Raw genomic sequence first — 25,570 nt, forward strand, 5'->3', positions numbered from 1 at the left:
TTTCAAGTGATATATTAAAACTCACAGTGTCTCATATTCTGGTGTTTTTAGGGACACCTAGTTCATACAGTACTTACAATAATGTTAATAAATGTTGTAGAACATGAGTAGACTGATTTTCTCTGGTAGTGTCTAGCCATCCACTGTACCTATGTTTGTTTCATGTAATTTTTAAAATATAAATCCAATATGATCTGCAACAGTTCAGTAATCAAATTTTTGTTTTTTTGTTTTTTTCTTGTTTTTTTGTGTTTTTTTTCTGGTGTCCTGAAGGAGGCAGTCAAGGTTTGGAAAACAATTTTTTTTAATTGCTCCTACCTTTTTTATTACATGTCTACTGATGAATGCCATCTTTTGATCTCCACCTCTTCTTTTTCAAGCATCAGATTTTCTTTAGATCTCCCACTGATTGCTTTGCCTTTACACCCTCCCCCTCTCCACTTGTTCAGACTTTTTTCAACTCCGTTCCGTTTCCCATCCAATGCATAATTGTGAATTCTGAACCTTTTGTGAATGCGTAATTATTGTGAATTCTGAATCCGTGAATCTTTCTGAATCTTTTGGCTGTCTCTTACTTCTGAGTGTTTCCTACACCCTCTCCTTCAATGCACACGGGTAATCTGTGGATGCTGTCCAGGTCAGGATTAGGGGAAGAGCCCAACTGATGATTTTCTGGAATCTCAAAGCCAAGTATTTTGCATACTTACAGGAGATAACTGTTTCCCTCATGAGCTGAGGATCACTGAAATTACAGTTAATGACATGCAAAATCTGATTTTTATCAGAAAGATAGGTAATTAAAATCCAAGCATAATGTCACTTGGTATGAACCATGCTATCTGCAGGTTGTGCTCTATACTCTCAAGTATTAAATTTCATCTACATAACATTTCACATGGGTGTCTGATACTGAGTCCAGATCATTCTGCAGTTGCTGCTGTAGAACTGTGAATGATACAGGTTTTAACTTTTTTTATTTAAACTATCAGTTGACATGAAGGACGTATCAAATGAATTAGAATTCAGTTAGAAAACTCGAAAATGATCAGGAAATTGACATGTAAACAGTTCATATATAGCTGATGCAGAAAATAAATAACTTTGCTTTTTATTAAATATGACTTATTTCACAGGATCATCCAAGAGCAGAATATGAAGCTAAAGTTTTAGAAAAATCACTGAGAAAAGAACACAAACATAAAGAGGTATGGTAAAAATATTCATTTGTTTCACTTATAAAAGACTTCGGAAAAAAAGGTCATTATAGCAGACACTGACCCAAGACTAAGAAATAGGTAAAAAATAGAGCCACTGCCCATTGTGTTTGAATTCCAGATGTCTTTGGTTCAAGCATACATGGGATACTTGGTGTATACCGGTGCACAAGACCTGATTAAGTCTAGAAATGTCTTTAATAATCAGATACAGGAGTGTGGCCTAGAGAAGCTGATTGAGCCCGATTGAAGGGGCACTCCTGGTAGGCTAATGAATCAAGTTTGAGAAAACTGTAACAAAACATCTTATTCTGTGCTAGTATAAGTACCTAAAGCCTCTCAGGAGAGGTTCTCTATCTTGCTAGACTGTTTGTAAATAAAAATATTGCTAGAGCATCAGTGAAGAATACTAACACCAATTCTCTTGCCGAATTCCAGCTTTGATAACTTTCTGCCTTTTAAAAAGTTAACTTCCATTTTATTTCACTGAATAAGGTAGCGCTCACTTCTGCTTTTAACTTGCTCTCTACATCGCCGTGAAAAAGGTGCTGCCAGTCAGCCCCAGGGCACGTGCATCTCGCCAGCGGACGGTGCAGTCCCTATGAGCAGCTTCCCTGCCCTTTCGCTGAAGGCTCTAATTCCTTCCCTATTACTGTCTGTCAGCAGCAGACCGATTGGAAAAAGCTCCTTTTCTCCCCCACATGCTGGTTTCCACCCTACCAGAGGTTACCCACCCTTAACTGCAAGAATTCAGCCATTTGTATGACCGCGTTTTTAAGCAGAGAAGTAAAAACTTCTGCAGAAACAAAACCTGTCAGCAGAAATTCCTCTTTTATATCTGTTGCCCATGGCACAGTAGTGTGGAACCATGCCCTAAACTGGGATTTTATGAAAACCCTATGAAAATACAACTACAATAAACACATTAACATGAAATATGCTGTAAGAGACAGCATACATAGATTGGACTGGTGTTAAACTAAATGTGTCTGCTTTTGTCACACGCTTATTACTTGAGTACTATTGGGCCCCTCTTAAAAGATACTACAAAGCTGGCGGTGATATGTTCCCATTAATCTATAGGATGCCGGTGTAAGCAGTTCAGTGTCACATGCAATACCTTACTCACAGCACGGCTTTAAAATCCCTTGCAGAAGAGAAAGAATTTGGATTGCTTCCCTCTTATACACTGGATAAACAATGTTGGAATACAGACTTCATTGTATTCTGCTAAAAACCTGTGACTTGCTGTCCTTCTGGGTATATTGAGAATTCAGATCTTAAATGTGGAAGACTGTAGGGTAATCGGACAATTAATGAATGGTGGCCTCCAAATATTGGAGTATGAAAGCTGAGCAATTAAGAGAGGATTTTTTTAAAACTATTTATAACTTTTGGGACTGTGTTCAATTTGGATGTTACTAATTTGGGAAACGTGAGAAAAGGAGTTTTTTCTGAAAGACTCAGTAATTATCTTTCATTGGGATCTAGAGTGTTAAAGTTCAAATTCAACAGTTGTAAGACAACTTGGAAATCTTCTTAAAGAAAAAATATCTAAAGTTAAACCAGAAATTGCTCATATTTTTTAAAGAGAAGTGCAATTTAAGAAAAAAAATTTTTAAAGGAAAAACATTTTGCATATCCGTTATACATCATAAAGGAAAAAGAAGGGCACAATCCTAAATTAAAGAGGGAATATCCTTTGCAGGATTGCTTGATCTACCCCAAGATTTGGGGCAAGAGTTTATATTTTGTTGTTATGTTAACCTAAAGCTGAAACACAAAGCCTTAAGCAAACTAATAGAGCATTCACTTGTGACTAAACTGCTATGCGCACTGAGTCAGTAGAGAGTATATAGATTAATTTAGCAGTGCTTTGTAATGCTATATTGCCCAATCCCTTTTTTGTTTCCTTTGACTGCCATCAGAAGCATCGGTATTTTCCAGAAGAGACAGCAAACAAATGGAGACAAAGAGTTAAGACAGTCATGGCTGGGGTGAAATTGGTTCTTTTTATTCAAACTTATGAAGAAACTCAAATTATGAGTAATTATGGAAGACACAAATCAATTTGTTTTTGGCTGTTGAACTTTTGTTTAATATTCACATTCAGTTCTGGGTTTCTTCTCCCTCCTCCTCTTGTTTCTTCAGCACTCTTTGGGACACTGTTTCTGTGCATTGGGAATGGCACTGCATGGCTAATCTTATGTTACATTTTACAGTGGAGCATGGGCTGTGTGGTGAAAGAGTTGCTTGCACTTCCCTGAGACAACGTGCATGTAATAAAAATAGAATTTGAGTAATATTTTTATGTTCATTATAACGTGTGCGTCATCTTCTGTAATGTTCCTTTTGTTGTTTATTTTCTGGTGTTTAGAAACAATTCCCGGCATCAAAGTTTATGGAAGACGTTAGATGAGCAATACTGTTCTAAATGAAATTTTCATACCCAAATTCAGGCAGTGGCTGGTTGACTGGATTTAGGGTATCCTATAAAGGGTTATTATATGTATGCATCTTAACTCCTATTGGCATGGTCCATTGAATACTATGTGGCTAGGCAGGTGGTTAAAAATCACTCATATTGAAGGAATTTCAAGTCTTATCACACACCAAAATAAGATCTTCCTGTCAACTGTGCATTCATCTTGGAGTTACTCAGTAGCATACTTAATCTAAATTTCAGGAACCAGTTATGCAACTGCAAGGCTGCAAATATTAACTGGGGAGGGAGAGAGGAAGAAGAAGAATTTTTCTAGGGAAAGCAAAAGAAAATATTTAACAGTAGGAGATCTTACTTCATGGTTTATGACAGCCTATTTGCATGTTTCCTTCAAAAAGTATACAGAAAAATCTGGTTTATTTATACTCACAGTGCAGACGCTTGACCAATTTGAACCTAGATATGGAGTAAACAATTTGCCTGTGTGGAATTGTAACTGTAAACACTGTGTCTTTGCATCTTCTAACTGGTTGTGTATTTGCTAGCCTTTTTTCACCCCCTCTCTGTTTTTGTCATGTGCTAGATCACACACTTTATCTTTATTAAATGTACTGGTTTTTTCTCCCCCCAAATTTTAGACAGATAAAGAAAAGCTGACATGGAAGGATCGTTTTCCAGCCTATTTAACCAATTTTGTTGGCATTATCTTCATGGTAAGCATCACTCAGCAAAACCCAAAATGTATGTTACCAAGTCATTGTATAGAACAGAAGTGATGGAAATGTTAGTGAAACCATGACAGACCTTATCAGATTGATGTGGTTCGCAATGGCTTTCCCCCAGTGAAAAAATTCAACCATTTCATTGTTTTATAATCTAATATAATTTTATAATATTTTCAAGAGCTTGTATTTCTACTTTGCCATCTCTTTCCAGTAAAGAAATAAGAATACCTAAATAGGATAGGGGAAAAGTGAGGGCATGGAAATGGAAATTACCACCACCATTGATGGGACAAAACTTAAAAAGTAGAGAGAGTCCTCTCAGAAAGTAGTCAGGAAGTAGAGAATGGCCTCATTTTTATACCAAACCTTTTTGAAAGAAATGATTTGGCCAGATGCAATCCTGATTGCAAGGATTTTTAATAAATCAGTCAAATTTGGGGTTATACCATGTAACAGAATTGCAAACAGAGCACTTAATTCAAGAAAAAGGTAAAATAATGATGAGAACAGCCTTTTTCCATTTGCTGATAAAGCATCAGCATTTAAAACAAATTTTGAAGGAAATAATGATTCAAGACATGGAACAGATTGGCAGATGGATAAAAAAGCCTAAGCCCTTTCCAAAGGTAGAATACACCCAACTAACTCAGTTAATTTGTTTTTTGGGTATAGGGATCCTGTTTTGGGCTTGTTTTTTAAAAATATTTGTGTTTTCAGAGAATGGAAATGCAGTAAATATGATATTCTCAGCTGAAGAATCAGTACCTTATAATAATCACATTTAAAAATTATTCCTCTATTTAAGCAATGAAAAATTGAGTAAGATTTTGTGCACCTTTATGTTGCCAGCAAGTGCATTGATTTAATCAGATTTAATTTCAGTTTGGGATTAAGACAGCATAGCGAGCCTGAATACAGTATTTGAAGGCTTGTGTGCAGACTTAAGCTGAAATACTCCTCTGCCTCAGCCCTGGCTTTCTTTTATAATAAAGCAAATACCATGAATATGTTCTGTGGTGTTAGGGCTGAGAGGAAGCCGACTAATACTTTTACTATAAGCAAGTAGTTTACATTTAGGTGCCTTTAAAAAAAAAAAAAAGCCTTTTGCATGTGATTGTGGCACCATTGTAACAATTTGTTCATGTAGTGATCAAATTACTAGCAAAAGAGGATCTTTTCCCACAGTTCATCAAAGTGATTGGAAGCCTTAATGCAGAATTGGGTGGACTTGGGACGTGGCCTGGAGATCCCATTTTTAAGGTCATTGCTAAGTCCCAAGCAAAGTGTTTACAGTTAAATCTTTCATAAGAGGCTGCGCTATTCTTACTTGCAGGTTGGGCTGACGTTCGCTATAGTGTTTGGAGTCATAATATACAGGATCTCGACTGCAGCGGCACTGGCAATCAGTTCAACTCCCTCTGGCCGGTCAAGCGTTAGGGTCACCGTCACTGCCACCGCAGTCATTATCAATTTGGTCGTCATCATCATCCTGGATGAAGTATACGGCTGCATCGCAAGGTGGCTAACTCAGATTGGTAGGTTTAAATCCTCAACTGATACTTGCTAGGGCGATTTTAAATGAGAGGACCCAAATGACTGGCTTTCATGATTAACTTCAAAGTGGTGAGCAAACCCAGGAAATTCAAATGTGTGGTTAAAACTGTAACCAGCTACTTCAAATATCAAAGCACACATGGATTTGGCCTTGTTTTTAAAGTTTTTCTTTCAGCAGTGGTAGTGCTAATCACTAACCCAGTTATGGATGATGGGGATACAGCAGAAGTTCCTATACCTAATCTTGAGCTTCACTCTTCTGTATCACACAATTACTGTTTTCATTTTCTGCCATTTTTTAATTGGCTTAAGACATGTCGAGAAATGCAGAATTGTTGAGTGCAAAAAAACACTAAAAAAATTTTTTTTTAATCATTTCCAAAAAACATTAGTGACAACAGGTCCAGAAATCTTTTCATATAAGTTCTTGTCCATCTGCAAATGATTGTCATGGAGGTCAGCCAGATGTGGAATGAAATTGGAATTACTGTTGTAACACATCTGAACAGTGGGATCCTCAGCAGATTGACCACTGAATTCAGTGAGGTCATACTGCTTTAATATACACATATATAGCTATAAATATATACCTCTTTGTTTAAAGGATGGATGAAGTTTTCCAGAGTCCCCATTTATAAGATCTTGAAAAGTTCCAGGTAGGATAATTCCTTAACGTTTCTTATCCATGTCACATTGGTTCCAGAGGTGCCAAAAACTGACAAGAATTTTGAAGAGCGGCTGATTTTTAAGGCTTTCCTGCTGAAATTTGTCAATGCCTACACACCCATTTTCTATGTTGCTTTCTTCAAAGGCCGGTGAGTAATGCAAAAGGCTTTTCAGGGTTTCAGCTTACTGCTTATGAGACAGCTGTAACTGAGCTAAGACTGTAGTGGACGATAAAGTAAATCTGGTTTAAAAACTCCTCAGTATTGACCCAAAAGCTCTGCAGCCTTATGGGATAAAGCAGGGACCTGGTACTCTGCTGTTTCAAATTTGTTAAAGCCATTTTGTTAACATAACTTTGTACACTCAGAAGCAATCCTCCATCAGGCTGTTTACCGTTGTCTATTTACCACTCTTAACTTTTATATCATAGCAAGTATCATCTCTCTTCTTGCAACCAGCACGAAAGCACAACGCTAAAATAAATACTCCATGTGGCACATTCCAGTTAATGCAACAGAAATGAGGATTACCTTAGAGGATTTCTGCCAAGATGTGCCTGTAATGTTGTAGGACACAAGACTTGCAGTTTTACTCAGTTGCTTACTTGGTAAACAGGACTTACTCTTTAAAGCAACACCAAAGATAATTATTCAGTTTTTCAAGACTAACATTAGGTGGTCCCACTCAGAGGCATAGACTTTGACATAAATTACTTTAGAGACCAATATAAAAAGTATAAAATACGTATGGAGTTTATAATTCTAACCATTGTGCCCTAGATTTGTTGGACGTCCAGGGGACTACGTCTACATTTTCCATTCTTTCCGAATGGAAGAGGTAATTGCATTTTACCCTGTCTGTGATCATGTCGGGTGGGAGCAGCAGCTTCCCCTGCCACGGGGCTGCAGCAGATGTTCTGACCGACATTTCCTCTGTCCACCCTAGTGTGCTCCAGGTGGTTGCCTAATGGAGTTGTGTATCCAGCTCAGTATTATCATGTTGGGCAAGCAGCTGATTCAGAACAATTTATTTGAGATTGGCATTCCGTAAGTAGCGAGTTTGGGTTTGTCTGGTTTTTTTAAAACACATGGTTTTTACGATGCGTGCAATACACTGTGTATCCATGGCCCCTTGACATGAACATGGTTCATGGGCTGCCTGCAAGATTTTTGCAGTAAGCCTGTGTCTGCTGTAGCAGAAATACCTGCATCTGTGCTGCAACTGCATCCAGCAATGCAGATGTCTTTGAAAAGTGCTGGGCAATCTATTGCTTTCCTACGAGTTAGCAAGAGGTGTAATACTGAACATGTGATTGAATTATAACCGTGTTTCAGTACCTGTATATGCTGATCCCAGATACTTTTAGCATATTGTGGCTCTTGCACAGTTTTAGTGAAAATAGGCATGGAGCTTATTGTATCTATTAGTGTAAAATCACTGAAAAAATGGGCACTGTGACTGGAATGGCATGCTAACTAAATGAATAATTTTCATTTCCCCCAGAAAAATGAAGAAATTTATACGATACATGAAATTAAAGCGTCGGCGTTCTTTAGACCATGAAGAGCACATGAAAAAAAAACAGCGTTATGAAGTGGATTATAACCTGGAGCCTTTTGCTGGACTTACCCCTGAATATATGGAAATGAGTGAGTGAAGTGGAAAGGAGGCATTTTAAACCATAATTATTATGACTAATTGGAATGGAGAGCTGAGGTTTTTGAACTGTAGATTCGTTGGACAATGGATGTGAGGCATGACTTAATTATTAAAGTGTATAGTCTCGGACTGTAGCACATTTCAGCCAGCCACTGGCTGCTTCAGGGATGAATTGTGCTCTCTGCTGTTCATGAGTCCTTACTCTAGCACTGTATTTTAGATATTTTCTTTCAAGTCGTGTGACACATCACTGTCAGATTTCAAATGCAAATGATTAAATGGCATAAATTTGAGATTGTGAGGCATATTTTATCATCAGTTGCACCCTACATTGGAAATAAGTTACTTAATTCACATTTGACAGTTTCCACTGCGTATTCTCACACCAGATTGTTTCTGTTTTCTGAAATCTGGACTAAATCTTCTGAGAAAGATACGTGCTTGCAGACCAGGTTGTACTTGACAGATCACATATAATTTTTTTTCAGGTGATCTATTATGTTGAGTGATACGGAAATTAAGCACTGGATATCAGCTCCACATTGCTGTGGCTGTACAACTACATTTCTTTTCCTACTTTCAATCTTGGAAAGGATGAGAACTGTTTGACATAATGCTGTTTTCTACTGTATCAGACATTCCTGAAGGATCTGTCTTAAAAGAGCAACTTTATTTAGTATTTTAAGGAATGACTAAGCAAAAATAGTGGTAAAGGATAATGAAGAATACTAATACCCCAAATTGGCATGCCTAGTGAAATTCAAAGGCAAGTTAGAATATCTGATGACCTTGATGTTCAGAGTAACTGAAACAGATTGAAATTTAATGGTACAAAATACGAGGTCATGCTGTCAGTTCCTAAAAATCAGAAAAGATGCAGTTAGTGAGATGAGCATTTGGAAGTAACAGAGGATGAGAAAGATGGGTACCAGGATGGGTATGACACCAATGTGATGTCCTCATCAGACAAAAGCAGATGTGATCCCAGGTTGTAGAAAGCAAGTTATTCCCAGTGAAGGTGGAGAATCAGTCGTGTCCTTTTTGAAGTCCACGAGGAGAAAGCTTCCAGTAGGATTAGTGAGGGCTAAAAACCTGCTGGGTGGAGCATGGCAAGTTTATGTAGAGCTAACATGATCACTGCCATAATCTCCTTTAGATCACTCCTGTGCCAGCCTCGCCCACAGCAGAATTGTTTTAAATGCTTCCCCATCCTTCTGGTTACTTTGCCTTGCCTTTTGAAAGAGGGGCAACTGGCCCTTCAATGCCCAAATGGAGCAGCGGTCAGGCAAACTGTGCCTGATGCAAAAAATGTGGTTTAGTCTCCCAGCATGGGTTGTCTTGTTGGAATCTGGGGGGATGGCACTGACATGATGATGCATGCCTTCAATAAATACTGACTACAGCCATTGAAGCAGTTGCTTTTTCTTTTCAGTCATACAGTTTGGGTTTGTAACTTTGTTCGTTGCATCCTTCCCACTGGCACCTTTGTTTGCTTTGTTGAACAACATCATTGAAATCCGTCTAGATGCAAAAAAATTTGTTACTGAGCTGAGGAGACCGGTAGCAGTCAGAGCAAAGGATATAGGTAAGTGCACATTGCTATTGTTATCCCTGTTTGTTTATTCCTGGATTGATGGCAGGATATTATTATGCTGAGTTAGTTTCATTAACAGGAAGATATTTATAGGAAAATTCAAAACATTAGACTGTGGCTTAACTGTGAACTGTTACAATTTATCGAGGCTTTACTTTTAAAATAGAAAGACCAGAGCTTTAAATCAGATTAATATTTTATTAAGTAAACAATATCACTTTTCAAATCAAAATGATCAATACAATAGTGAAATATCTTGCATGGTTCTGCACATCAACAGTTCTTCCTGGCAATGCTGTTTTCTTGCAGAAGCAAAAATTTCTGCATTTAGTCACTCTGGACTGGGCTGGAGAAATACACTTGGGACTGAGAGGATACTCAAAAGTCTGTGGGTAAATGTATCCCTTCGTCCCTGCTCAGCATGAATGTTGGAAGGGTAAAGCTTGAAAGCTGCAGTGAATCCAGCTGAAACTGGGCTCTGCAGTCATATGGTGATAACAGACCAGTCCTCCCTTTGCTGCAGGGGGCTAACAGGGTATATGTAATGAGGAAGCTATTTCTCCAAAATGTTGGTTACTTCTGAGTAAAATGGTCATTAAAATAATTGTTTGTATTACAGATCTAGTCAGCAAGAGCAGAGAAATCTATGATATGTTACCAAACTCAGTGTTCGTTCTGGTATTGTGCAAGCAGAGTTTTTCCTTGGGCTCTTCCTTGTGCCCTAGGCTTATCCTAGAGTTGAAGAACACATTGTGTTTTGTCATGCTATTGCCTTTACCACGACACTGATTTTGGGGTAGTTTGCAGCTGGCTCATTTGATGCTGTGGGGTAAAGTTGCTGGTGGAGATGTTAGGAGGGGTGCTGTTGGGTTTTTGTTGTAGTTTTTTGGTTTTGTTTTTACCCTGCGTAAAGCCTCCTACATCTTCCTTCCTCTTCAGACCCAGAATAGGAGAGCGGCTCATCAGGGCTGTAACCATGTGGATCTGGTAGCAGCCCTGGATTTTTCCATTAAGACTGAATCTTGCAGTTTGAGTACTTCAACTAACGAGAAATTTTCAAGCTGTCACTAATGACCAGGAGACTGTTAGGCCAGGCACGAGGGTGCACAGCCATGTACACTAAACCAGCACTTTATGTAGAATTCAGAGAAGCCCTTCCCATGAGGAATGGGATCTCGAGATGGAGAGGGGGCAGACCTATGGGGCTTCATGCATTATCCTCGGACTACGTCCAAAGGGGTTGAACCTGAGTCAGTCTGGCGTTGGTTGCTATTACACTTTGTATGCACGGAGTCCACGCTGAGAAAACCTGTATATATTTGGTTTCCAGATGCAGATGGAAAAATCCCATCGAGTGGCTCCACTGGAGCTTTACTTTTTTTGAAAGTGAGGTAGGATCAGTAGTGATGAGGTGTAGAAACAGATTCAGGTAGATCCTTCAAGCTGGTAGACCAGTATGTTCTGCACCACATGTGTGGAGGTTCCAGCTGTAGCTTTCTTATTCTCCTCAGGCATTTGAGAAGTTTGAATGAAATTTCATGATGTTTTTTGTTTCTACCTATGCTGGCATTCCTCTGTCTCACGCTTGCCTTCCTCTTCCTCAGAGAAGCTCTTAGCTTAAAACCTTGAAAAAATAGGTGCCTAAATATAGTTTTGGAAGACAGAGTTGGGCTCCCTTTTCTTACAGGTCATTAAATTAATCTCTTATAATTTGTTCTTATTTAAAATATAACTCTAGTTCGGCACAGTCATAAGTGCTCCCAACCCTGTTAACCAAAAATGTAATTTATCTGATTTTAATGACTACAACAGCATTTAAATCGTTTATCTCCTTCCTTAGGAATCTGGTATAATATCCTCAGAGGTATTGGAAAGCTTGCTGTCATCATAAATGTAAGTAATTCGGCATGAATAAAATATTAATTCAATAGACTGGCTTTTCCATTCTGCTCCATTAGTTTTATTTCAGCATAAATCCCTTAAAATGAAGTGAAAGTGTATGATCTAGAATATTTCTGAAATATTAGAGAATCAGAGGCAGTGTTTATTTTAAAGTTGTGATAGTAGTAGCAATAATATAAAATAGTAAGTAGTCATTGCAGCTTTTTTCCCAGAACATTTTCATAAAACAGTTTTGTCCTTCAAACAAAGAAGACCACAGCTGCCTATTTTTGCTCTTTTGAAATACTATCACGAAGAGGACGTATTTTTTAACTTCAGTGCTAAAACCTATTTAGAATCTGGTAGTCAGCTGGGTGTGAATTAGTTCAGCTCATCAGAGCGCAGTGTCCCTCCGTTGAAATTCCAGCCTCGAACTGAATTGCTCTCACTCAGATAGCTCTGAAAAGCCATGAAAATATTTTTGTTTACTTCAGCAGTGAACATCCCAGCCCTTAATATATGCATCTATGTACCTGTCTAATATTCTATGTGAATAGACATCCACAATCATCTTCATTACATCTCACCTGGGAAAGATGAAAAAAAAAAGCTGAACGACAAGCTGAAAACATGTTTGCAATGCAGCAAAATGGGCCACGTAGGGCTTACAGGCATGTGTCCATGGGCCCTCTCATTTTTTTCCTCATTATCCAGACTGGAAATCCCTTCGTTTTGCCCACAGGTGTCTGTTGTGCTATGGCCAAACCATTCCTTTGTTTTATTTGGTATGCTGCCTTAATTTGTCTTTACCGTTTTTCCTCTTTTCCTTTGGAAATAATTTCTCTATTTTTTTCTCTTTTCTTCCCTGTAGTCTCTCTTCATCATTATCCAGTGTTATTTTTCCCTCTTTGATCTGTATTACCCCTCTTTATCATAAAATAAGTAAAACATTTTGTACTGTGTTTGTTCCACATTGTACATGAGATTTATGCCAGTGAGAATGTTTCATAATAATGATAAATGAGAAAAGCTAAAGTTATGAAGAACTCAGCTGAATTGGCTGTCTTGCATTTTCTGTACGATGTTTTTAGAAAACCTTTTTAAATAATACATAAATATAAATATAACACAAAATCAAATATAACACAATTTTTGTGACGATAACAATAAAACTTGGCTCGGTCTGCTTATCCTTTTATCTTGATGGAGTTAAAAAAACACAATTAAATGACTTTTGCAATGCAATGAGAATTTAAAGAGTCAATTCACTGTCAGTTGTTTGCAGAACAGAAAAGTACTTGGAAATCCATCAGTTGGACCTTATACAATGCATCAGGGACAAGCTGTGACTGGGGGACGGGGAAGCAGCACCATGTTTTGTCTTCTTCTGGTGCTGGGGGGTACAGCCGCTTCATTCTCTAGGGAGTTCAAGTTGTTATCCCCATAGAAATCTCAGTTGGCATGGAACTACTCCATCTAGTATTCTGCAACTCGGAAGAGTAAGCAGTAAATACTACCTTGTTGCAGCAGTGAATACTCCATTTTTAGGGTGCTGTGGGCTGCAGTCTACCCCCTTGTTTTCTGAAGCTGTCCCTGAGTTGTGTGAGTTGTTTGGGCTGAACATACTCAAGTATATTATTAACTTAACCACTACCTGAATATTGTGCTCACTCTTTACTCTTATGGCTTAGGCATTTGTGATCTCATTCACATCCGACTTCATTCCACGCCTCGTGTACCTGTATATGTACAGTGAGAATGGCACCATGCATGGCTTCGTGAACCATACACTATCCTCTTTTAATGTCAGCGATTTTCAAGCAGGAACAGCTCCAAACGACCCCATGGATCTTGGCTACGAGGTTCAGATATGCAGGTACTCTCCTGAGTGATAATTAATTTTAAGTATTTTCACAGCTGACTAAAAATGAGACAAATTTTTACATTCCTGGGGCAGGTCCCCTGTATTTTCAATACCTTTTTAGCTCCTTGTTATCAGATGGATCCACTGCCTTGAATGTCTTGTCTTGCATATTAAGCAACCACAAAACCTGAATATGAAGTACTGCTTATTTTGGGAAATAGAGATCAGCATTGTTAAATTCAGTGTTTATGCAAAGATTTTTATTATTATGGTTTCCCTTTTTTTAGGAAAGGAGATGAATAATGATAAACAGCACAATGATACTTTAAAGGAACAAAATGATGTTACTCTGATGTCATGTTGTTGTATCACATGCTATTGATATAATCACAGAATCACAGAATCATCAAGGTTGGAAAAGCCCTTGAAGACCATCCAGTCCAACCATAAACCTCACACTGACCATTCTCAACTCCACCAGATCCCTCAGCGCTGGGTTAACCCCAAATGAACATGACTGCACAGTACACCTCTATTTTTGTCCAGTTTCTGTAGCAATTCCTGATGAGAGTAATAGCATCCTTATCAGCACTGGAATTGCTGATTAAAGTGTCATCGTACAGGAAATCTGCATGCCTGTAACAATTTCTACATATTCTTTTCATATTCATATAAAGGAAAATAATTGTCGCATATTTCAGCTTATGAAGCAATCTAGGTCAGTGCTGAAATGCGTGCTTTGCCTAGGCTTCCTTAGATACCCATCATCTTCAGAACAAATGTTTTAATGCTTAGAATTGGGGACCAAAGCCAAATATATCAGTGAAAGCACTTAGACCAACAAAACTGAAAGGGGGACAGTGGGAGTAAGAAGAGGAAGAGGAGAACAAGGAGGGAAGAGGCATTCCACGGGAGAAAAAAAAAGATGACTTTGGTATACATACACTAAAAAATTACACAAACTGACCAAGGAAAACCTTCATCTTTATAATTGTATTCTTTTAAAATTCATATTCTTTATAAATTTGAGTAGTGCAAGTTAATCTGCTGAAATGACTGCTGAACAGAAAAATCACTCTGAGATGAAAGAAAAAACAACCAAAACTGCAAATGCATTAGCTTTGCTTGCTTTTACTTTCTCCTGGTTTATTTCTGGTGATCTCTGGGCACAGGATAAATGAGGTTGTCAAACTTGTTTTTAGCACAGAACTTACAGAATGGAAGCGTTAGTGTTGTGGTCCCATACAAAATGCCAGGTTTATTTGCTTTCTAGTCCCAGCCTCTTTCTTCTTCCCATACCATCATTTCTTCCATATTCCAGGGATTTTAAAATCTTTCAAAATACTGACAGGATGCTGTGGTTTTAAATTTAATGTATTTTTCTTGGTCCTATTTCTAACAAGTTATTGTTGATTTGCTCATAGATTTTCTGTAAACCATAGTTAAGGCAGCATTCTCACCTTCTCGCTATATGGCAAAATTTAGCTGCAATCTTTTGCTAATTAATCATCAACAAGAACACCATGTAGCATAACACACTCTATGGATCTGTGATCAGTATTTTTGTCTCTAAAATTAGTCTGAAAAATGTATGGTTTGTTTTTTTTTTATGAATCTTAAAAGAAAATAAATTATCTGAGCTGTGTAGTTTACTCCGTCTTTATGCAGAATTGATACTATTTGTACTAATCAGAGAGTATTGAGATTGAAGACCTTTAATTTTGAGTAAAACTTGAAGGCTGTGAGAGGCCTTCAGCTGTGTCTTGTTTCTGAGAGGTTAATACAGTGTTATGCTGTAGTAGTGAACTTGCTTTTAGACAGTTCAGTTTACTGTTTGACTGTTTGGTATGAATTACTCTTGGTGCCGAGATTTCTAAATGACGGCACTGATTTACTGCGTCTTGTTTTGCAGATACAAAGATTATCGAGAACCCCCCTGGTCTGAAAACAAGTATGACATTTCAAAGGATTTCTGGGCTGTCCTAGCAGCAAGATTAGCATTTGTGATAGTTTTCCAGGTAAGTTCTACTGCAGCCACTTTTTATATGAGAAAGAGTTACTGTATTTCTTCAGTTACCTAAGGCAAGCCACCTTTGGAAATAAGTTATTAGGCCAAAGAAAGTATCTTCTCTCTCAGCAAAGCAAAGCAATTTGCCCATCCTCATTCACCCTCTTCCTCCCACCCACCCATGCCTAGATATACCCAGTGGAAAAATTCATCCTCAGGGATTCCCTGAACTGGTTTGATGCAGAAGCAACTTAATGACCTTAGGGAGCAGCAAAGCACAAGGCTGATACTAATTAGGTCCCACCAATTTCTCCAGTAGGACATCAACAAATTCACTGAAACAGCATAAATTTTATCCAAAATCATTTCTAAACCTAGCAAAGAAATTAAATTTCCAAAATTTTCCCAGTTAGAGTTTAACTCACATCTGAGAAAGAAGGCAAAATCGTGTAATTTTTCACTAAATGACATTATTCAATCACAACAGCATTGCTGGTTATTGTTACATAAGTGTTTTAAGTCTGCCTTATCTAAACAACTCATTTCAAAACTTTTATTCTTTTTTTTTTGACAAACGATGTCTTTTTCTGAGAGATCTCCCTTTCATTGAATCAAGCTTTTTAAATCAGAAACATTTCATTGGAATGTATTTCACCAACTTTCATCATTTTACCTTTTGCTATTTGCTTTTGCCTTTCTGATGTGAAGCTGGTAAATGTAAAGCCATTTATCAATGACAGCATTTCCTTTTAATTTCTACGTGGCTGTGACAATATTTGTACATAAATCATAGAGATCTGGGCCTGCCATTTTTCTCTGCCTCTAGCATGAACAAGAAGTTGAGGTGAATTTGGCTCAGTATCAGGCTTGTGACATGCTGTTGATCCCAACTCAAATATTGTCCTTTCTTCATTCTTCCTTCCTCAGTACACCAAAAATGGCCCTTTCCCTACATTCATCCTTTCATTTGACCTTGCTGACATTTTCTCACAACTTCATTTTCAGAACTTGGTCATGTTTATGAGTGACTTTGTTGACTGGATTATCCCAGACATTCCCAAGGACATTAGTCAGCAGATTCATAAAGAGAAAGTTCTCATGGTGGAGGTCTTCATGAGAGAAGAGCAAGGGAAGCTGCAAATGCTAGAAACCTGGAAAGACAAGGACAAGAAAAAAGGTGAAAACTGTAACAATCACAGCCCCAGACTCTCCAGGAGCCACAGTGGGAGCTTGTCCTCCTGCCACTCGTATCCTCTCGATGTATAGAAGAGGAGGGAGTTGAGTATGTTGGGGCATTCCACTGATACACAAGCCATCACGTAAAGGGCGGGACTCGATTAATGGACAACCTGGTGCATGTTGAAGGATATGCTGCCATTTTGCTCCCATCTTTGTGAGAAATGCTCTTCTTACAAATATGGAGGACCACATTCTATTTCTGATAATATTGTTGTTTTTTCTTTTGCACAAGTAGTAATGCAGGGAATTTTTATATTTCATTGTTAGATAACACTATTGACGTTGGCGTGCGTTAATAAATGCAGGTACTTAGTACGTCTTGAGAGAGATATTCTCTGAGAATTTGACCTTAGCCTATTAACTAATTAAATAAAGGTAAATTTTAAGTAATAATAATACTACTAATTTAAAATATTTTTGGAACCCCAGGCTTGAAGGTCCACGGGGTAACTTGGTAAAGTATATGCAAAATCAGCTTTAGAGTGTGCCCTAGTATTCCTTTTGGCAGGAGAGAAACGACGTAAAGCCTACCAGACTGACTTGCTTTCCAAGACAGGGTTTAGCTCTGCTGGAAGACATCTGTGTTTGAAGCTGCAGGTCTAAAACAAGCTGAGCTTTAGAGTCACACAGGTGCGTGGGGCACTTGTGGCAACCTGCTGTGTACCCGAGGCCTTCACTGGGGCACTGCTCTCTTCAGAAACATCAGAAAAGTGAGTCTGGAAAAGTTCTTTTTTACCAATGAACGACTGATGTGGATGAAGCTACCTCAGTGTCCCAGGCTGCATCAGCTGTGTCTGAGCAGTGCCCCAGCAGCTCCTCGCTCATGGCCAGGCAGCGGCAGCACAATTTTGGAGATCCTCCCAGCAGGTAGATGATCACAGAGCATTTTGTTAAATACCCTGAATTAACAAGCACATGTAGAGCTGCGGTGACTGCCCTGCCTAGTACTTGGACACTCTTGTTGCTGAGGAAATTCTCTTTTTCCCATTGTTTTAGCACATCCCTTTCTCAGCCAGGTTTTTCTCTGTAGCCCTCTATCCTCTGCAGGAGAAAGGAGTCTGCACCCATTTTTCACAGCCAGTTGTCCCTGAAGATTTTCTGCTGTTGAATGGCATTTCCCAGAGGCTGTGCTGGAGGAGTAAATCCAAAACATGTCCCACTTAACTGTCTTCAGTGGAAGTTTTGCCTGCACTGGGGCTACAGGACCAGACCTTCAGTTAGTTACAGGACTTTTCTTTTGTCTTAAAATACTCTATCTTTTGTACAAGGAGCTTCCTTAGAGCCTAAAATCCTTACTTATGAAGTCTAGCTAAATCCCATCAGTACAACTCTTTTTAAGCATAGTACATTTTAGTTTTGCTTTGTCAAATGATAAACTGCACTTCCAAATAATATTGGTGCAATTAACCTCATTTCTTTTATTGCTTTGTCTTGTCCATGGCACTTGCATTACAAATATAAAACTGAAAAATAAAATAAAAATGAAAGATTTCTTTAAAGTCTAACTACTGTATGGTTTGTTACAAAACCAAACATCAAAAGACTGTTTTAAAGAGGTTAGTTATTTCTTTTTTCCTTTTCTTTTTTCTTTGTCAAACTAATTTAAAGATTAATGCTAGAACTTTAAAAAAATGCCATATTTAGCTTTTGATATATTTATTTGTTTTAAAGTATGTGATAAACTTGATATTTTTCTGTAGTCTGTCCAAAGAAGGTACCAGAAAAGAAATTATGTGGAAGAAAGAAAATGGTATTAACCAAATATTCTTGAAGCTTATTTAAAATATTGATCCAACCAAAGATTTTTATTAATAAAGGGCTTATATTTTGTTAACTCTTGTTTCTGTTGTATTTTGACTTGCAGGAATGTCACTATTTTTAAAATTTGTAATTTATGATAGCTTACTACTGTAGGGCCAAATCCTGCCTGATTTATTCACACAATAAGCATTACGCCTGGTAGTAAGTGTTTACCAGATCAGGCCCACTGACTGCAATAGAACTGTGAGTGACAATAATTCAAGCAGAATTCTGTCCATACATCTTGTTGACAAAGTGTTCTTCCTCTCATTCCTTGGTAGCCCAAAAGATCCAGAAGAAAGCCAAAAGTGAACTACCTATTCTGAAGAGAAATCTTAGGGAACGTCCTTGAAGGGAATTTCATCTGTAAATACTTATCCAAAAGTATTCCCAACTTAATACTGACATTCCTGTAAATGGTAGAACTATATCCTGAACACGTACTTATCAGAATTTTTCATTATTTGCTGAAATCATGAACTAGTAACAGTTGCTTATACTTTCTTTTGTACAGTAAATTGTTTGAAATGGAATTTTGTATATAAAAACTGTATTACTACTAAAAAAACTATAAAACTCTTTCATGGAATCATTTTTTAAGAAAAGCAAATATATACTAAATCTGTTTTAGTTCGTTTTTTTTTTTTTCTTTGAACACATATTTGAAATAAACTTAAATATGCAAGAGTTTCTCCTGTGGGACAGGTTCTGTTCCCAATCCTCCTTGTGCTCTGAGTGTGCAACTATGAGTACTATTAGATTTGAGAAATACAGTAATTTATGTTACAGTTTGCCTAGAACTGGATCTGTGATGCCCTTTCCAGTGCTCCTTGTGTACTCAGACAGCAAAGACCATAACTGAGATTTGCTTGCAACTATTGACTACTTCATTTATAGACATCTTCCTGACAACATCAAAGGTAAATCTTGTGTTCGAGCTGCTTTAGATACCCACTTTGAGATTAAATGAATCCCACCTAAGATGCATCTGTCTCTGTGAGCACAAAGGGAGGGAGGTTTGGCTTCTAGCCCTGACATAGACGGCTGCACCACAGGCACTGAATATTAAGTGATGGATTTTATCCTGGGAGCTTTTATTTTCTTCTGACTTTAGTCTTACGTTTTTAGCAGAATGTAAGGTGTGAGAGCTTTCACTAAGACGTTGGAAATGGGCTCATAAAGAGGAAGAATGCTATTTGGGTTGCTCATTTAAATTGAAAAATTTATTCATTATTAAGAAAAAAATGAGATGGTAAAAAGTAAAGGAATAAAACTCAGGGATTCCTTCGACTGTGTCTTGCTGAATGCAGCTCTGAAGGGAAGTAGATCAGGAAGCAGAAAGGCTACACAGTGTATATCACATTTTTATTGCCTTGTGGGACCTGTACAAGCAAAGCTGGGCTCAGAACTTGACTTGCCATTTCCAATTTTTTCTCCTTCTCCCCTGTTCTGTGAGAAGGCAAAGGACAAGCCTTCATACCAATTCTCCCTTTCTAACCAGAAACTGCTAATGCTCTAACTAATGAAATTTAGTTAGAAGATGGGAATTCTGTTCCGAGATAATGGATGTGAAAACCAGAAGCAGGTAAATCACTGACTAGTTGGTAACTGGTTTGGTTTTGTCAGATCTTGAAGATATTAGATACGAGCTCATTAGATATAAGGTAATGCCTTCCAGAAAGAGATTTGCACTGTGGTTATGGTACTTTTCATGAAAGTTTTCTTTCATTTGTGATACAGGAAACAAGTTTTGGTTTTACCAATAGCAAATTTGAGGCAGGATTGTGCTAATAAGGATTCGCTGGATTGAGGTGGGAGGGAGAGAAGGTTAATGCAGAGAAGCAGAAATCTGGAAGTGATCAAGAAATAACTGAACATACCTCAATATGACTCACAGCTACCATATGGGCCAGGTTTGATGAAAGATAGCAATATTTGTATTTGTATGAATACAGCTGAATTCTGTATTATGACATTATCTCCACAACATGCATTCAACCTGTTCCTCCATGCCTCTGCCAAAAAATAAGTACAAAACCCCATTTCTCAGCACTGCTTTGATCAAAGAAAAGAAAAGAAAAAAAAAACAAACCCACAAAACCAAAACCCAAACTCAATGCATTAATGTATTAAACAGGAAAATCATTATGCTGATTTACTTAGTCCAAGAGCAAATGCAGACAATAGTAGGAAAGATTACAGCTGGAAGTGGCTGTGTAGATAATTTTTGAACCATTGCTAAAATACGCTGTTTGCTTTTTGCTACCCAAAGGTTGTGGCAAAGACATAACTTCAGTTGGTGCATCTGAGAAGGAAATCATACCCACCCTATTGTGTGGACACTATGAGTCTGAATCTTCTGGATTTCCATGTCATTGTGTTTCTAAGATACTGTCTTACAAATATTTTGCAGTCTTAAATAGCTTAAGGGTGAATAAGTCTCAAGTCAAGGCACAGACACATTTCTATTTTTAAACCCTCAGTGCTCTCTGGTCCTGAGCTGTTAATGATCTTTTGGGCTGTTGTGATGTCCAATAAGCAACAATAAAACAATTTACTTTTCATCTTGTTACTTCAGGAGTCTGAACTCTCCTGAAGTTTCATAGATGACTTGAGCGCATTTATATTTTCCTATGATGTTTTCAGAGTAAACAACTCTTTTTTTCCTTTTGCCACTGAAGAAATAATGTCTTAAAATTTATATGGAGTCCATTCAAACTCTGGTTCAATTCTTTGCACATTTGAGTACTATTTATTCCATGACCAAACATAAATGCCATTTTTAGTACAGCAGAGAAAAAACAAATTTCCTTTTTTAACCTCCTTCTTTTTTTAGTCCACCAGGCCTTTCTGAAGAAGAAACTAACTATTAATGTGACTCCTTTTTAATTTTTAGCTCTTTCCTTAAGTTTTAATACCATGCATGCCACCTGATTCAAGGCCACCTGAAGCCAAAGAAAATATTTCCTTTGATTTCCTTTGACTGCAGCACACTTTGCATGAGACTAAACATTGCTTATTGAATAATTGGTTCCACTTAAAATAAAAATTCTTGACACTTACTGTATGGTACTTTTATAATGCAGAGTGTCAGCTAAAGCCAAAATATATTGATGCATATGAGTTTTGCGAGCAGTAGAGTTAGGCACGCTGTTGTGCAAGTTTCCACAAGGCAAAGGGCTCAAAAAATCAAAAGCATGACACTGTCATGTGAACTTACACAGGTTTGAAGGTTTTGAGGTCATAGATTTCATCTTGGTAAGTACTACCTCTGTGAGAAAATTCATGCCAAAATGGGAAATGTATCCATCCCAATGCTCATGAGAAAAAGAATCAAAATACTTAGCAGAGTGCTTGTGCTGAATGAACTTAAAAGCGTAACAAAGTCCATTTTTCAGACCAAGAGTTAAATGCAGGCAGGTAAACAATCTTTTCTCAGAGTAGAAGAAAAGGTTATTTCATATAGTTTTACTTCCAACTCAAGAGTGGCCACCTTTTCTAGTTGAAATATAAGAGATAGCGGCTAGGGAAAAGGTGCAAATGGGGAAGGGAGGAAGAAAAAAGGCTTTTGACTGATGTTCTCAAGTTAGCTGGAGATGAGCACAGACGTTGTTTTTCTGGAAAGAGAATCGCTTCCTAAGGCAAGGCCATCTTGTAGGCAAGTTATCAGGTAGCCTTTACCAATGTTTTTGTGGCGATGTGCAATCATCCTGCCAAGCGGTGCAATACTGCCAGTCTTGTGTTCAGATGAAAGCTGAAAGGCTTTGGCCCTTTGGAAGGAAATGGATGAAAACAGAGTAAGAAAGAGAAGACCTCTCTGGCATCACTGAGGGCTTGGTGACTGCCTTCTTCACTGATATACTGAATTGCAAATAATACCATGCTCCTCGGCAATCAAAAAAAAAAAAAGGTTCCGCTAGGAACACACTTATTTTTAATGTTAATCAGAACGATTTATAAACTCTCACACAGCTTCCAACATCGAAGTCAGGTCCCAGTTGGTACAAGCCCTTCGGTTCTATAGTGGGTAAGTCTCTCGAGCCCAAAGGCGATGTGCAGGTAAGGGGGTGATTGCCTGTGCTGCCTGCTTTGAACCCAGACGGCAGCGCTGCATCATCGCTGCATGGTGCTCACAAGCATGGCATTCCCATCTGTCCTGGTAGGAGCATCTAATTAGATGAACAGCTCACATTTCTTAATGTATTAATCCTCAAAATACATCTGTAGGTAAAGAAGGTAGGTAATTACAAGTAATTAACCATCAAGTGGGAAAGTAATAAATCTTAGCAGGCTAGACTACTCCAGGTTTACTGCATGACCTCTCAGGTCAGCAAGAGACAGTGTGCATAACAAAACAGCTCTGGAAGCTGGTGGATTCCGGGCCACACTCCTAGAGTTATTTATGTATATTATACAACTCAGACACCATTAGGAGTGGGAGGGAGTTGAGAGCAGGGAAGGAACAGTGAAAGTCCTGAGAGGAAATTAATGTGAATTTCAGCTACAACTTCCAGGCTTCAAAGACCAAAAGAAGTAAAACCGAGAGTCAGTTCTGAATTTCTGCTAAACGTTTCCACTTCTGTATTTTTGAATTTTACTTCCGAAACCAAATTTCTCCACATCTTTACAATGCTTGTCTTTTAGCTCTGACCAAAGAGAGGTGTAAAGCTAAGATGGTAATCATCTCTGTGTCTTCTTGTGGATAAGAAATGAGTTAATCACTTCCAGGTTCAGGTACTGGCAAAGACGTAATACAGGCTACTTCTGCTTTTAAAAGTCTCACTCCAAAACTGGCAAATAGCAGCAAAGCTGTGTTTGAGAGACGAGAGAAGGTGAGCTTGAGTCTGATCTTATGTTGCAAGTCATTTAATTTCATTGTATCTCTGAACAAGAGTTTTTCAAGAAAAACAAAAATGCGGTAGACTAATTTTTTGAGGGTAGGCAGACAAAGCTGTGGTGTGTGTAACTTCCTTCTTTTAAAGTATACAGACTGTACAGAAAATACATAATTGCTATATATTGTATTATATGAATCCATTCTTCTCTCAGTAAGTCACGCTCCTTCATAGACTTTTCATCTCTGGGAACAAATGCAACAAGATTCCATTATGTTTCTGTATGAAAACAAACTCCAAATTGTGGCTTAAGACTAACTTGTATCTGGTTTTGACTACAATGCTGTGCACTAGCTCAAATTAAAGCATTTCTTTAGAGAGCAGAAAATAATACTTTCCCCTCCCCAAGAATCAAGGGAGGGGGATGATGAAACCAGATATGCTTTCTTATTTATTATATCTAAATCCCTATGAGTAACTAACCTAGTCATATCCTGTGTCACTTAATGGTTGCATAAAACTATTCACGTTTTAAAAGGAAATGAGCGCTCCGGATAATAACTGTACTGTGTTTGAGCAGACAAGGCACTCCCGCTCTAATCGGATTTGAAAAAAAACTTACACCTTCCAATTCAACGACAGTGAGATAATGACTCAGAAAATACTGTATTGGCACATTCTTGAAGGGAAGAACAAAAATCCACTGATCTTTCCTCTAATGGGTAATTCTATTGCTAATCAAGATATCTTAGGTAATGCTTAATTTTAGGAAATGTGTCCCCCCTGCTCTTGGCTTGTCATTATCTCCAGTCACTCTAGTGAGCTCACAACACCCAAGTTTAACTCAGAAACCAAGCAAGTGTGGCCAGGCTCATTCATTTATATTTATTAAAGCAAAATTTTAGTAACTCTGGGAGACATTTAGAGGCCAAGATATTTTCTGGTCAGTGAAGAGGCCATTCTGCAGGCTGGATGCAGAGACATGGCTGGGAAAAGGGTTACATTTTTCACACCATTCTCGTGACAATGATCAGATCCAAAGCAGGGTCTGTTAATCCAGAATTGATTAGAGCTGGAATATTCACAGACAAAAAAAAAAAAATCCCTGCTGCTACTTTTTCAACCGCAATGTTGTGTAGCAGGCAACTGAGTGCTGCTGTACTCAGTAAGGAAAAGGGAAAAAACTCTTTTCCTTAGGTCGGAGGATGAAGTCCTGTGGTATAGGACTAATTGCATGTTTGTAAGAAATACTTCTAAGTAGTGCAAACTAGTGCAAAATTGATCCATTTTCTGCAAAATAATTAAAGTTATCCTAACCTTTTCTATAGGTGCTCAGAATACTGTATTTTCCAATGCAAAGAAGGAGACCGAAGAAAAACACCTCCATTTATTTTCTATCCAAGAAAATAAATGTTAAATGTGTGTAAGTTTTTACCTCTTCATGTTTTTATTGGGCTTGGGAACTGGCAATACAGCAGCTCAGGAAAATAAAGAACAAATTTATATATCTTCAGAAATTAATTACTATTAGCTTTCAAGCCTGGCAATCAGAACCAGTGGGTTATCTCCCTGGATGAAGAGCAACTTCCAGTTTGTATCTTAACTTTGTTAGCTTCGTTCTCAACCAGTCACAGAGCCCACCACTGCACAATGAGGCATGGTCCCAGTATGGGTTTGAGAGTCAATGGGTCGGAGCGAGCATTGGACTCACAAACGACTTTAGCCCAGTGGCTCTTCAGTATTTTGCCTTCAGACCAGCGCCGGTATCTCTTTGCGGCACTGCAGAAGGCAGGTGTGTGGACATGCCCTGGTGTAAGTTAACATGAAATTTGACGTGTCATTATCATATCCTGCCGTAGGTTTATCTTCAGGAGGAAATTCCTCAGAATAGCTGCCTCACATGGCGATTCTAAGCTACCCCTCAGAGAGCGGGCGCTTCCAATGCTCTGCGGGTCAGCTTAGTCTAGTTCCAGTGGGGACTGTACAGGATAGAAATAGAAAGGGCCCAAAAAGAGATCTAATGATAATTCACTACTATTTGGGGTGGGGTTTTATTTCCTCCCTGGCTTATTTCACAATGACATTCCT

General features: G+C 38.2%; 1 protein-coding gene across 3 annotated transcripts in view; it reads left to right on the top strand.

Annotated features, from left to right (window-relative positions):
* ANO1 (anoctamin 1) overlaps positions 1-19,337 on the top strand; it is an 82,163-nt gene extending 62,826 nt beyond the window's left edge. For 2 of the 3 annotated variants that reach the window (XM_074884879.1, XM_074884880.1), the window contains 13 exons: positions 1,134-1,205; positions 3,143-3,190; positions 4,296-4,370; positions 5,716-5,917; positions 6,640-6,751; positions 7,382-7,439; positions 7,548-7,648; positions 8,106-8,251; positions 9,694-9,846; positions 11,696-11,748; positions 13,428-13,612; positions 15,513-15,618; positions 16,614-19,337. In XM_074884879.1, the coding sequence (XP_074740980.1) occupies positions 1,134-1,205; positions 3,143-3,190; positions 4,296-4,370; positions 5,716-5,917; positions 6,640-6,751; positions 7,382-7,439; positions 7,548-7,648; positions 8,106-8,251; positions 9,694-9,846; positions 11,696-11,748; positions 13,428-13,612; positions 15,513-15,618; positions 16,614-16,874 (1,572 nt within the window). In that variant the 3' untranslated portion in view covers positions 16,875-19,337. The remainder of the gene's footprint in view (positions 1-1,133; positions 1,206-3,142; positions 3,191-4,295; positions 4,371-5,715; positions 5,918-6,639; positions 6,752-7,381; positions 7,440-7,547; positions 7,649-8,105; positions 8,252-9,693; positions 9,847-11,695; positions 11,749-13,427; positions 13,613-15,512; positions 15,619-16,613) is intronic. The other variant, XM_074884881.1, reaches the window with a different exon arrangement.
* The last annotated feature ends 6,233 nt before the right edge of the window (positions 19,338-25,570 follow it).

Source organism: Strix uralensis, chromosome 15 (genome assembly GCF_047716275.1).
Source record: "Strix uralensis isolate ZFMK-TIS-50842 chromosome 15, bStrUra1, whole genome shotgun sequence".
In the NCBI taxonomy this organism is placed as follows: Eukaryota; Metazoa; Chordata; class Aves; order Strigiformes; family Strigidae; genus Strix; species Strix uralensis.